Source organism: Podarcis pityusensis (genome assembly GCF_964106645.2).
Source record: "Podarcis pityusensis genome assembly, chromosome: 16".
Lineage (NCBI taxonomy): Eukaryota > Metazoa > Chordata > Lepidosauria > Squamata > Lacertidae > Podarcis > Podarcis pityusensis.
Window position 1 is genome coordinate 39035246 of NC_138041.1, and position 14765 is coordinate 39050010.

The window sequence follows — 14765 nt, forward strand, 5'->3', positions numbered from 1 at the left end:
GCAACCTTTTTCAGCTGTGGGCCAGTCCACTGTCCCTCGGACCTTGTGGGGGGCCAGACTATATTTTGAAGGGAAAAAAATGAACGAATTCCTATGCCCCACAAATGACCCAGAGATGCATTTTAAATAAAAGGACACATTCTACTCATGTAAAAACACACTGATTCCCGGACCGTCCATGGGCCGGATTGAAAAGGCAATTGGGCTGCATCCAGCCCCTGGGCCTTAGGTTGCCTACTCCTGATCTAGAGCTTGAATGCAGAGTGGAAGGAAAGGGGGACCTTTTTCGGCCTTCCCATTTCCAGCTACTCTCTGAAGACTGAAGAAAGGACCCACATGAGAGTATCTGTAGGGTAGGCAGGAGAAGCATTTTGCAGTCTTCAGATGAGGACTAGACCATATGAAAAATTAACATAATATTTTAGCTGGAGCTGACAATATACACAATTCATTTTCAGCTTTGTTATCTTGTAAAAAAAAGAGCTTAAGTGCAGCCGCAACCCAGGTTTAAGGTGAGTGTTATGGTGCAAAAAATACGGTAAATAAGCAAGTAAGATTTCAGTGTCATGCATCAACTATGAAAAACACATGTATCACCTCATCCCCCAAAATACTCAATTCTCATAAATGACCTAAATGGAGACAATAGATGTACCACTGTTTTCTTCTTTGTAACACAAAAAACCTTAATTAAAACTAAAAAAAAAAAAAAGACCTAAAGTTCAGCATTCTTCACAAACTCTCAAAATTTAATTTCTAGTACAGCAGATCCATCCTGTAACTTCCTGATTTCAAAAGAAACTTGTTACACAATATGGAGGGCTGCTGCTTAAGCAATACAAGTCGTAAGTTTCCTTGGGTTCACTTAATTAGTTGCATGGCTCTTTGGATCCCGCAGTACTTCTACAATGTAGAGCATCTCTCAAATAACTAAATCTGAAATGCTGAACTATTTCCACTATTTCACAACTTGCATCTACTTTCAGGCTAATCAAAAATATATATAGCAAATTTACTTAAAATTAGTCTGTACAAGTTGCAGCCTATTGGAACAATGTTTATGAAGTTTTCCAAGATTCAAGCATTACAAAATATTCACTCACCTGCCACACACCCACAATTGCATTGGCTACCAATATGAGTAAGATTACAAAAGGCTCTACAAAGGCTGTGACTGTTTCTTCACCTTCTTCAAACCAGGCCAACACCTACAAGAGAGATTGAAGAACAGGTCATTTTACATATTCAAATATTATATACTGTATTTTCTATAACAGTTGTCTTAATTTCAGCTATATGTTAGTCATTGGTAATTAGATATACCCTAGGATTTATTGCACCAGTTAAAAAGAAAAGTCACTTAAGCGACACACATTAGAAGCTAAAAGCAAATTTCATTTTACAAAAATAATCCCATCTTCACCTTCCCAAATGGCTTGAATTTGAAAGTACATTGCACGTTAGAAGGCTAGAATTGTAGCTTTTATTTTCAAAACAAATTACAAAGTTTAGCTTTGTTAACAATGCCTAAATAAATTAGAGTGAGGAAACATATATATATACAGTATGTGTGTGTGTGTATAATTTTTTTAATAATGTATTTTTTTCTCTCGGGTAGCTTACATGGCAATGTTAGAGGTTAGTCTTAAAAAATAAAATCCAGAGACACAATCTGCAACAGTTTCTTAAAGATAAGACTTTAGTAGTTTAATACATAGTAAGCTTTGTGCTACCATGCTTATGCTTGGTTAGTTTGCTATTCTGAGATTGAAACATGGTAATATTTATCAGGTTCTAAACTGTCATTATAATCTGCTACTAAGTCCCACATTCCTTAAAGCCAAGCCTCCTCTCTGTTAACAATAGAGAAGGTTAAGTCATGTAATACTGAGCGGTCTGGTTGCAGGGTGATCAGGAACTAGAATGTAGTTGACATTTTCTGGATAAGGTCGCCACACAGTTAAGAGGTGCATATGTGCTAAAATACTGACAGGGCGCTAGAAAAACCAAAGTGATTAAATCATAAAAATGGAAGAAGTGTGGAATGTCTCAGCAAAATTTCATACAATACTGCATGTGTGTATTTTTTAAAAAGATGTCAGACCCAACAGAGCTCAAGCTCAGCTTGCAGCTATCCCCTTATTTAGATTCATCAACATAAAGAATAATTTACTTTAATATCAGGAAACGTAGGAAAGTGCCCTCCTAATTATTTACAGCTAAATGCAGTCAAGTACTCTCTTGAATACATGTAGTTCCTTGATTGTATCTACATGGGTGCTCCCATAGCTACTGGATATTATAAAAATCCATGATAGACTTTAAAAAATGAAACTTGATCTTAGGTAGATAAATGCCTTTATCAAAAGGTTTCTGAGCCCCTGAGCCCTAGTTTTCCCCAAAGCATTTCCTGTGCTGCCTCAGAAGTCACCCAGACCACTTTCAGAAACCATCTCCAACACAAACATGAAGAGCTGCTTTCAGTGGGAAGAATATGCAAGAGCAGTGGAAATCCTTATACAAACTGAAAGAATTACAATGTCTGGGGCCACCCACAATGTTGAAACATAATTAAAGTTAGGGAGCCAACAACAAAATATGGCTTGTGCTGTGCTGGGTTCACATGCGCCACTAAACCATGGTTTAATGTTACATGTGAACCAGGTCACTGAATGGGGTACTTAAGAGTCACAGGCAAAATTTCATTTAATCTACACTTACTTGGTAGCCTGTATCAAACTCTGCAACGATTAATGCAGAAAATATCTACTACTATATTCAACATATTGTGCAACAGGAAGTAAAAATCAACAAACTTAATAATGCTGAAATCATTAGTGCTTGGAAGCCAGTCAATAGGAAGCTGAAAGAAGAGGAATCTTGTTAAGTAGAACTATTTTCCAGGTGGGTACACAGGCTGTGGGAAATAGAGAATGGAGGAAATGCTGTACTGCACTAAAGGCTATGGGGAAGGCAGTTTCTAGATTGATGGGAATGATAAATCTTAAATAGAGGAAAATTTCATTAGAAAATCACCTTCTGGTGGGTTGGAATGCAGAATCTAGATTTCACTCCTAAATTTAATCTTGGCTCTTTTAAATGGCTGTTGCTACAACTTATCATTAGCCACTTGATGGAGCTCCAGTTATACAGCTATGATGTGACTGAAGTATTCAGGATCCTAGTACTAAAATAAGAGATTAAATGCCTCTGCAATGGCATCTATCAATGGAATAAGAGCACCAGTAAGACAGCCAATTTTTTAAAGTCCATCATGCTCAATATGACATAAAATAAAAACAAATATTTCGTACTGATTTAAGATGATTAATTCACTTCATAAAATTTATACACTACTTCATTGTAAAAATACTCTCAAAGTGGTTTACAAAAAGATAAAATAAGAAAATCAAGAAAATACAATTCATCCAGATTTTTAGGCACATTACCTCCCACTGAGGCACAGGGAATATATTACAGTACAGTGGACCCTCTGGATACGAACTTAATTTGTTCCGGGGGTCCGTATGTACCCCCAAAAGTCTGCATCTAGAGTTGCTGCTTCTACACATACACGCAGCGTGATAGAGCATTTCTGCGCATGCGGCGAAACCCGGAAGTATACACTTCTGGGTTTGCCGCGTTTGCAACCTGAAAGTTACGTTACCCGAAGGTAACGTAACCTGAGGATCCACTGTATACATATCTACATGTTTCACGCTTGTCTTTAATTTCTGGCTTGTGATAAACTGATTATCTTTTGATCCTCCTTTCTCTACAATACCCAGCACAGACAATGGGCACCGGAGAGGCATCAATTAGAGGAGGAACTAGAAGATGAGAACACAAATAACTGACTTCCAGGCCACAAGAAGGGAGTGAGACCAGTTCCAAAATATCCATCCTAAACTCTTATAAAGCATTTGCTGAAGTTTCCCATACACAGCAGCTTTTTCTTAAGGAATTGTGAGGTCTAGAAACCTGCTGTGTAAAATAAATGCTAAAATTGTCAAATGGTTCATTTCATTAATAGCAGCCATGCTGATTTTAGACACCTTGCTAGATACAAAGCACCAATTACAAAAACCACATCTTACATCTCACTTTTCTCTTCCAAAGAGGATGTAATCTTTAACAATGAGCTGTGCCAACCTTATAATGAACAATTTCCTTTATGAGAGGTTAGTACAATTAACATGAAAAAGTTGAAACTGGAGAATTCTATGTAAAGATCCACTGTAGCTGCCATCTGCCTTTCCTCTTCTCTACATTCACAAATTATAAACTAGTCACTCATGTATTGCATTTTAAAGCCAAACTTCAACGTTTGCCGGCATTATAGCAAAATACAAAATTTAGCATATTTTAATTATTTAGACTATTTGTTGTACATCATCACAAGATCCCCACAAGCAAGCAAACCAATCAAAATATACACACTGAAACCATAAAATCGTTAGTAAATACAAATAACTGTCTTGATATTTCTTGTAACGTTTTTTTTAATTCTACCACAAAGCAGTCCTATGAACTGATCTTGATTAGATTATCATTATTCCCTTTATATTGGGATTCTTGCTCTGAAGTTCTACCAAGCTCAATGGCCTTACTTCCAGATACACAGATATAGGATTGCGGCTTTATATTGCTAAGACTTTTAGAAGTGATTCTTTGAGTTGTAGTAATATGTGCTGTTTCATAAACCTTCCAAAAATGTTTAAAATACCACTGCTGCTTACAAAAGATTATGAGACCTGAAGCAAATAGGTACACCAACTAGGGATGGGCATGGAATAGTAAGCTATAGGAGTCAAGAGTCTCTGAGATCCTAGAGTCATAGTTGGAAGGGACCACAAGGGTCAACTAGTCAAACCTTCTGCAATGCAGGAATCTTTTGCCCAATATGAATAGTTCTATTTGCAAGTCCTGAAAACGTACATGCAGATTGGTATCAAATGTTTAATGTCTCTAAACATCATGTTTGCCACCTTTTAAGTTCTGAACTACATAGCAGACATCATACAACAGTGTGTGACATTTCCATACCACACAAGACTCTTAACACACGTTTAATGACCACTTGTTCTCACAAACAGCAATCAGTTGAGGTGGCAAGCTTGGATTGTTTCAGGTTGGAAGGGAAGAGATCACATGACAGAACCCACCCACCCCCGAAACACTCTTGCACACACACAGAAAACCAACATGCTATCCTAAAATCCTACTCCTGGACAACCTGCTTTCTATGTGCAGGGCATTTTGTGTGTATTCAGCCATGTAAGACTCAGCTTAGTGTATAACATGATATAGGCCCAAGCTTTGAAAAGGAAAGACAAATGTGAATGTTTTGGCATGTTAGCACTTGGGCTTCCTGTGTGGCTACTGGCTGTGTGAAAGGTCAAAGCTTCTAGTGGGCATTTGACAGACTTGGTAGAAGCGGTCTGCTATAAAACAACTGGGGGTAGGCAGACCAGTTCTTAAGAATTGTCATCACACATAAAAAAGACTATGCCATTATGTATTTAATATATTTCTGTGCAGGATTTGTACTCTAGTCACAATGAACTCACCAGTGAAAACTATAGGTGAACACTTGCCCCAGCTTGGGTCTGATCCTGAGTTGGTCTTTGGAGGTTCTTGAAAACAGCAAGTCTCACTGCTTCCATGAGCCTCCAAAGATCAGCTAAACACAAACATGGGTAATACTAATGGACCAGTGCTGCATCTAATGACTAATTCTGAAATAAAGCAGAATTAAATTCACTGCCCACAAGCCTCATGAATGAGATTAGCATTACAAACACTGTAAAGTGCTAGATAAAAAATAGCACATAGAACATGCATCCCACTCAATTCCAGACTCTCCCAAGTGTCCCTTTTTTCCAGCAATAGTCCCACATTTACAGAAGCTGCCCTGGTTTCTGATTTGATCCCAGAATGTCCTGCTTTTCCTTAGCACGTCCCTATTTTCATTGGAAGGTACCGAGTTATGTAAACCCCAAGCCAACAAGATAAATACAACCTTTAGAAGACGTCTGAAGATTTTTAATGCTTAATGTTTCAACTATGTTTGAAGCTGCTTAGAGTGGCTGGGGCAACCCAGTCAGATGGGCGTGGTATAAATACTGTAATCAAATTTTTATTATCATTTTTATTATGGAATAGGACATCCCTATTTTCACTGGAGAAATGTTGGACGGTATGCCATTCTCATTTAACTGGATTCACGTCTCTGTCCAACTCTAAAATTAGTTGTTGTTTTTATGCACATTTAGTACTTTTTTGGAATTCACAGTACCTTATTAATGCTATTGTTTTACTCATGCTCTCTGGAGTGCTGTATGGACTCTTATTGCATACTGTTTTTATTAATTTACCATAATTCATTTAAAATTAAACAGATAAAGCATTCCTTTGCAATAGTTTTGATAACAAGTTATCCCATACAAATTATTTTGCCCTAGAGACACTGTCCACAATCAGTTCAGGTTATTTCCACTCTTTCCATGATTCACAGCCAAAAAACTCTCCCTATCAGTTGTTACAGAAAGTTAGTCAATAGAGGAGCACCCACCACTTAGATATTCTATCAGTTATTTCTGTACATACCATTTGCTATAATTCAGATAATAAATAATAATAATAATAATAATAATAATAATAATAATAATAATATATTAGCTGCTCATCTGGCTGGGTTCTAGGCTTCTTCAAACTAATTAAAACATCCTGGAGGGAGGAAAGCTACACATTCTTAAGATAAGCGAGTTCTTTAAAATTCTACAGTACTTTCCATTACATATTATCTTTAATCCAATGCTACACACAGTGAAGTAGCCAAATACTGCCACAAAGATAATTTTCTAAGCAGTTTTGGGACCAAAGATGTATTTAGTTGATCACTGTGCCCATTCTGCTAGATGCACAATAGGATTAGGTATTCTACAAGCATTAAAAAACTTTTGTCAGGTAAATTGCTAATTTATATTACAAGTCTGTCAAACAAATACATGGTCAAAAAGGCAGTGAATAAATTAATAAGATGATTACGTGACTTCCAGATGCCTCCTGAAAACAAATTTGAAGGGGAAATGTCCACAAGTTGTCAAGGGAGGTCATTATAAAAGGAAATTATGTTTTTTATCAGAATGCAGGCAGCACTTTTACATACCAAGACTTTTCTCACCATTTTATATAACATGTTCGATCATTCCCTTAATCTGTCTGGTGTAGAGAAATGAATAACTCAAGCCAGCTTTCAAGGCCACATAAAATGAGCTGCATCCCCTCTTCTACACTAACCAAGTAAAATCTTTAACACCCCTCTTTTATAATTTTTTACTGCAGTGCTTCTTGATACATTACATATTATTCTTTACAGCACTGGTCTTCAAATGGTGAGTCAGGATCCACTAGTCAGTCACAGTTTGATCCAAGGTGGGCCGTAATAGGAGCACTACCACTACACAAATATTATGGTGAAAGATTAAGAAATGGGTCCCCAAATGCATGTTTGGGTTAAAAGTGGGTGCTGCGTCTGAAAAGGTTGAAGATACAGTACCTGCTTTACAGCATATCAAATACTTGATAAAAATACTCAATGTTTAAAGCTTGCCAAATTTCTAAAAAGAATGATAAGGCCACCTTCCTTTCTAAACTCTCATATAGCGTATATTTTCTAATCTCCACTATTTGGCATATCACACATAAGCATAGATCACATCTGCTTGAATCTCTCTTCAATCCTGTTTCAAAGTTTAACAAAATTAACAAAACTAAGTTCAACAAAATTAACAAAACTAAGTTCAATCTGCCAGAGAGCAGGATTTTATTTGTAGTTACTGGAGTTACGAAAAAAGAGGCTATTGGTTTAGCGGCTATGTAATTTAGGCTACAAGTATCCTACTCTGTAAGAAGCAACATCAGATACATAGGCCAATTCTCAGAGGTCAGAGAATGCCGAAGCTAGAACACTGTGTATGAATGCTTATTATGAAGGATTGTGTCTTTGTATACAAGTGAGTAAGACGATCCTTCATGTTCCAATAACTTAACCTTATCTATGTTGCATCTGTTATTCTCCAGCACCAGGATAACAACTGTGTGTACTAAATTGCCCATGCCAATTTCATGGTCACTATTAGAAGCACAGCAAGCCATTTTTGTTCAGGAAAATAAGTAACGTCACATCTCCCAAACTGCATTACAGAATCAAGGCTAATATGGTAGGAACTGGTGCTAGAGAAAGGCCCTCCCTGACAATGGAGCATAATTCAGCGATAGAGCACATCCTTTACCTCCAGAAGTCACACAACCTGTAGTGAGAGGATCTTAGGTGGCACAGCTATGAAACACCTCCAAGGCCTTCAAGAGCTACTGCCCGTCAAATTAGACAACACAAGAAAGGTCAGGGCAATATGGCATCATACTTTCATAGGGCAAAGAATATTGTATTGTTTTATCCCACTATTCCACCCAAGGATCTTAAGGTGGAATACACAGGTTCACCTCATTTTATCCTCACAAGAACCCTTTGAGGTGGGATAATAGTGTGCCCCAAGATGACATAGTGAGCTTCACAGCTAAGGAGGGATTCAAACCAGTTCTACTCCAGCACCAACCACACTGGTTCATAAAAATGAACCAGATTCCTGCCATAGAGTCCAATATTTATAATTTCATTTGTTGGAATCACAATATTTTCCTTCTCTTGCATGTACTACTTTTCCTAATCTATAGGGTAGTGGTTCTCACATTCTGTCCTTATTTTACAAACAAAACACCATGCACACAAACTTTGGGTGTTCTGAGTTTTAAATCATCAACAAGACTGTTCAAGACGAACATGTAGCAAGCACTCATCAGCAGAGAAAGAAGAAGTTGCATATTCTTATTATTTTTATAGACTTACAGACCTGAACTTATGAATATGGAAGCAAAATACAATCATCCAGAATTACACACAATACATAATTCTCTGCACATTAAAGTAACCTTCCACAACCTTGTTTTCTCTGATGTTGTTGGACCAAACTGCATCATCCCTGAGCATTGGCTATGCTGGTTGGGAATGATGGGGGCTGTAGTCTACAGTCTGTGGAACCAAGATTGGGGAAGGTTGTATTTAAGTAAAATGCTTGTTTTGCAGCAAAACAGTTAAAAGACACTGTCTTATTTCCCTCAGAGGGGAAATGCAAAATTTATAGGCCCACGTTTTCCCCGAATGTACACTTCACAGTTGTCCTTTTAAGCACTGCCTGGTCTCTTTGTAAATTAATCATCACAACTCCTCAGGAGCACAGTTCTCCCATTATTCTGGAGGGAAGAGGCTTATTCAAGTGCACTTCACTATTAGGGCCCTTTAAATACTTTGTTCCAACATTAAGATTCCAAATTGCATCAGAAATTCAAGGAAAAAAGTGAGGAAGCATCCTTTTCCGGTCTCTGAGTGAGTGCAATACTTTTTTCTATATTGTACACTTCAACCAACTGGCAGACATGACAGATGTTACACTATACCAGTGATGGCCAAACTTGGCCCTGCAGCTGTTTTGGGACTACAATTCCCATCATCCCTGACCACTGGTCCTGTTAGCTAGGGACAATGGGAGTCGTAGTCCCAAAACAGCTGGAGAGCCAAGTTTGGCCATCACTGCACTACACCATACTTCTAAAAAGGTTTAATGTGAACATGCTGGTGCATTCAAAGTTCTTGCTCCACTCCTCCCCAGTTCCTGCTACACTGCCAGGAAACAAGCCTGGCTTGTCATGACGTCTAAAACCAGGTTCATTGTTTGGAGAGAAATAAGCCACAAGTAGTAACCAAGGTTTATTTTTAGAATACTGATCATGGTTTGTTTGGGGAAAATCAAACCATGAGCTGGGTTTCAGATATCACAACAAGCCAGACTCCTTCTTGGTTCCCTGTGGCAGAGCAGAGGAACTCAGTGTGAACTTTTCAGCAGCATGCACCAGCACACTAGCTTATTCACACAGAAACAATTTATTCTTCAAACTATGGTTTAATGTGTGGTGTCAAAAAGCCTATAGGCTAGAATATTGTCAGCTTTGGACCTATGGAAACTTAGCAATTCTAAAGACAATCTCAAAAGCTTCTGCTAGGATTGCATTTCAACATCCACATGCAACCTTAACCAAAGAAATTGTTCAAGAGCAATTATTCAAGGATTACAGTCATTTTTTAAAATAAAATAGCCAATAGTGAGTAAACTAACACAAGTATCTTTGATCTATACTCTATACAGGCCTACATTACTGAAATCAGCATAAAATTAAACCTCAAGATTACAGTGGTACCTCCAGTTATGAACTTAATTTGTTCTGGAGGTCCGTTTGTAACTGTAAACTGTTCTTAACTTGAGACGTGTTTTCACTAATGGTGCCTCCCGCTGCTGCCGCGCTGCTCGACTTTTGCTCGCATCCTGGGGCAAAGTCCGCAACAAAGGGCATCTACTTCCGGGTTAGCGGAGCCCGTAACCCGAAGCATTTGTAAGGAGGGTGGTACGTAACACGAGGTTCCACTGTATAGCAATAACTTTTAATAATTCAGTTAAATAAGACTATATGGAGAGCAAAATTATTCACATTTTTCTGCTAGCTTTTAACTCTGGAATTAACATCCCCCAGATTCAGTTTCAAAATATTAGAATATATTCTGGAGAAATAAATTCACTGGTTTGCTTCCTGGAAATTGTTTAAGGAAAGATTCTTCCAGGAAAACCTAACCCACGCTATAATAACTGTAGGGAATTCTATGCATGGTAAGTCAAGGCATGTCATCTCACGTTGTTAACGTGCACAGCTTTTCAGACGTAGTGCTCACTAATTGTCCGCTTTCAGAATGCATAATTCTTGAGCATTTCTAATCAAATCATAAACACAAATAATGGACTGTCACTCAAAATCAGGTTTATAACCAATAATGCTATTTTAAAACTGCAAATGTATTTTGAATATGCACAAGTGATCCACATTTACTAACATACCTTCTAGTGAACCCCAAAATGGGTTGGTCTCATCTCATACTCACAACTTCCTTTACATAAAATGTTCGCTCATTTTAAAGTGGCATAGTCATACACAGTTAACTTTTGTAAGAAAAAAACCAGAATGACTAAGCCAATCATCTCCACAAGAAAGATCAGTGCCAAGCTTTGACTAACTGCAATGATGCATAAGTACCAGAACTGAAGACCATCTTCTTTGAAAGCACATACCAGTGTCAAGATATCTGAAACCCTCACTGGCTCAAGATCAGCAACATGCTATGCTACATATTAGTACAAGGGGTAACCCTCCTCTCACCCGTTTTTTCCGGATCGTATTTCCTACTGCCACAATTATTTTGCAAACACTTAAGAGAGCTCTGCACCATTTACTGTTTTCTACTCTTACAGCTTCCAAAAAGGCCCCAAAGATTAAATTTAGTTCCTCTGAAAACTGCCACATAAATCCACAATTGGGGAGAGCTATCTTGGAGGTTCCACATATAACCCATTTTTAAACCCCCTTCTTCCCACCACAGTGCCTTGTGATCCCTGAAAAGCTGCTCCTGGAAATAATGGGGCTCTCCAGAAGTGCTAATATGTCACAAAAAGCTGCAGTTAAAGGGGAACTCTAGAGTTGCCATATATAATGAAAGCACATGTTGGTGTGCACACAGTCCTACAAACCCCAGCCTTCTCTAACCTACCTTTCAGGTTACAAAGCGCTGTACATTCTTTATCTCCATCATCCTCACATCAACCCTGTCCATAGTTTAGGCTGGCACTACATGCCCAATGCTACCAAGCATTTTAGAGCTAAAGTCTCGCCAAAGAGAACACTACCATTTGCACCATGCCAACCTGTTTAAGTATCATCTCCACATGTAATGCTTTTATAGTTTACCCCTTCCTTTTCAGCATGTCAGAATGTGTGAACCATGACCACCCTCTGTTTCGATCTTTGCTGCATATCTAACTGTTTCTCCGCAAACACAGACCTGGCATCAGGCAATGTTCTATTCAACGGCTTTTAAATAAGGAAGAAGTAAAAATATCCAGAACCGGTTTCACAGTCCCATCCTACCAATTCTGCATGCAAAGCAGGAGGCTTCCCAAAGGTCAGTTACCAAATTTGGTCAACAATGGTGCCATCACTGCTGTCATCATTCTTGTCACTGTCAAGAGCAACAACTGTCACCTTGCTATTATCAGCGAGGGAAGGCAACTGGAATATTCCCCCATGCAAATTCTATTTACAGTTTGCATTGCATCCAAAAAAAGATTTCCAGCAGTCTCAGTTAGTTTCATAACAATCAACCATACAAAGAATACTAGTTCACCTTCTTACTGGGGCCAAGGTTAACAGGCAAGAACTGGGAGATCCTACTTCAAATAAAAAAATATCATCAATCCCATGGATACTATGTATCAAAAAATGTTAGTGTGTATCTGGTTTAACTGGTATGCAATCCTGGCCCCATATTAAAACACAACTTTGAACTGCAGTATCCCAGCAAAATCAAACTTGTTCTGAGAAAATATGGTTAGGATTGAGGTCAAAGTAACTGCACTAAAATCCAGAGACAAAACACTTTCTGGTAGAAAACATGATATTCGGTCCCAAGGCTAAAACTTAAGGCAAATTAAAAGGTATGGTTTTTGCACTTCTCAGTTTAAGAACTTTTGAAGAATCTGCATGGCAGGTTTATATACATGGCAGGTCAGACAAATATGAAATAAAAAATATAAGATACTTACAAATGATATACACGCTGCCAACAACAAAATTCTAACTAATAAATCTTCAAACTGTTCGATAACAAGCTCAAGTAAAGTTTTTCCTGCCAAGAAAAAATGTAGACATAAGTTGTCAAATATACACTGATTAATGTCATGTAGAAATATGAAATGCCTCACAAACTTGCTTACCTTCTTCAGCTGGTAGCTCTTTAAGAGATAAAGATTTCCGGAAAGCACGTCCAAGAAAGGAAGAAAGAACAAGATATTATTAGAAACTAGTATAATAGGATCCATACTTGAAGCCTCAGCTGCATTAAAGGGTTTTTTAGAATGTTTAACTTAATATCAAAGGCACAAACAATGTAATGGTTAAGGTGCCTTCTTTCACCGAGACAGAGAGCAGGCCTCATGCTCCCAGCATTTTACCCTAAGCATCAAGCTGGTGAGGTTACAAATTCAGCCAAGTCATCACTGCTGCCAACCATAACTTCTAATGGAGCTTCACACACAGGGTCAAAGGTGTTTAAACACACACACACACCTCTCTTAAGCCTCAGACAAAGAGATTTTATTTTTTCCTCAACCTTCCTTTTTCAAAAAGCAAAGAGGAAAGAAAATACTTCTTCACTTTTCAAGGGTAGCTCCCTCACCTCTGGCCCCGTCATACAATTTCCTATGCAAATGCCGGTTTTGCAACACAGTGAAAGCAGTGTGCCTTCTCGCCCCCTCCCGCACCTTCAGAATCCTCTTTTTAAACCAAGAGCGTTTAACAGGAATGAGGAACCAAGCCGGAAGGAAAAGAACAAAAGAAAGAAAGGTCAAATAAGCAATAGGCTAAGATGCTAAGAACGGGAGGGAAAGGAGAGATATAAAACGTGTTCCGTGTAAAACAGAAGCAGCTCTGCCCTCGTTAAAGGTGAAAGGGAAGCGGGCGGGCAGCTTGTGCGCTGGAACAGCCCCAGAAGCCTGGGGCACGGAAGGGAACCCACGAGGTGGATCGAGAGTCAGCCATCTTCTCTCTCCCTTTCCTTTTATTCCGGTTCCTGAAGCAGATGCCGGTTTTTTCGGGGGGGGGGGTGCGGATGTGTCCTGTGCGTGGCTGGCCACCCGTTTAGGCCTTGAGAAGGGGCCGAGGGAAGAGGAGAAGAATGGCGATAAAAAGAAATGCGGAGGGGAGCGAGGGGGGAGGCAATCCCAGCAGCATCTCCCCTCCGGCGAGGAGGCGGCGGGTTGCTGCTCCGACCTACCGTTGGCGCCCCATCTCTCCTTGAGCTTCTTGACCTGCTCCAAGCTGAGCCCGGTGCTCTCGTTGACGCTGAAATAAGCCAAAACTTCCTCCACGGTCTTCGTGTGCGCGTTCTCCATGGCTGAGGCCGGCGGAGGAGAAGCAGCAGCAGCAGCAAATGGAGCCTCGCTCGGGTTTCCCTCGCTTTCCTTCGCTGCCTCTCTTCCTCTTCCTTCTTCGCAGCAGCAGCAGCAAATTAAAAAAAAAAAAAGCGGCGCCTACCCTCGCTCACCACTAGCCTCCTCTCTACTCCTTTCCTCGCCCGCCACCCTCCCTTCCCCTACGGATCCCCACTCCTCCTCCTCCCCGGATTTGTCACCATCGAAGACAAGAGATCCAGAAGGGCGCCCGGCGCTTTCTAGCAAGGCGAAGCCAGCCAGTCAGTCAGGGCTGGCGCACCCCTTGGGGAGAGATCTTTCGGGGGGAGGGACGGCCCACAGCTACCACCAGGGTGAGGGGGCAAGAAAGCCCCTTTTCCCCTCCTCCTCCCACCGGGTGCCTCACCCAGCCCGCTCCGGCCGCCCTCGGGGTGACGGGTCCAACTCGAGGGGTGTTTTGTGAAGGGGCTGAAGGGGCTGCTCCGCAAACTGGGTTTTTTTTGGGGGGGTTATAAAATGAGACACCCCCTTTTAAAGAATTCCTCCCCTGATTCCGCCGTCGGAGATGCAGTCAGTAACTGGCCCCTGGCGCCTCCCTCCGGGTTCGCTGAGGTGCGAGCGCCCTCAGGGTTGGGG

The 14765-nt window shown here is 39.9% G+C and overlaps 1 protein-coding gene across 3 annotated transcripts in view; it reads right to left on the bottom strand.

Annotated features, from left to right (window-relative positions):
- The window catches only part of ATP2A2 (ATPase sarcoplasmic/endoplasmic reticulum Ca2+ transporting 2), a 53757-nt gene extending 39244 nt beyond the window's left edge, over positions 1–14513 (bottom strand). For all 3 annotated transcript variants that reach the window (XR_013980514.1, XM_080985624.1, XM_080985623.1), the window contains exons 1-4: positions 13994–14513; positions 12936–12953; positions 12765–12847; positions 1104–1208 (exon numbers count right to left, since the gene is read on the bottom strand). Coding sequence is in view for 2 of the 3 variants with exons in the window: in XM_080985624.1 (XP_080841750.1) it covers positions 1104–1208; positions 12765–12847; positions 12936–12953; positions 13994–14111 (324 nt within the window). In the remaining variant the exon portion in view is untranslated. The remainder of the gene's footprint in view (positions 1–1103; positions 1209–12764; positions 12848–12935; positions 12954–13993) is intronic.
- Positions 14514–14765: the final 252 nt, after the last annotated feature.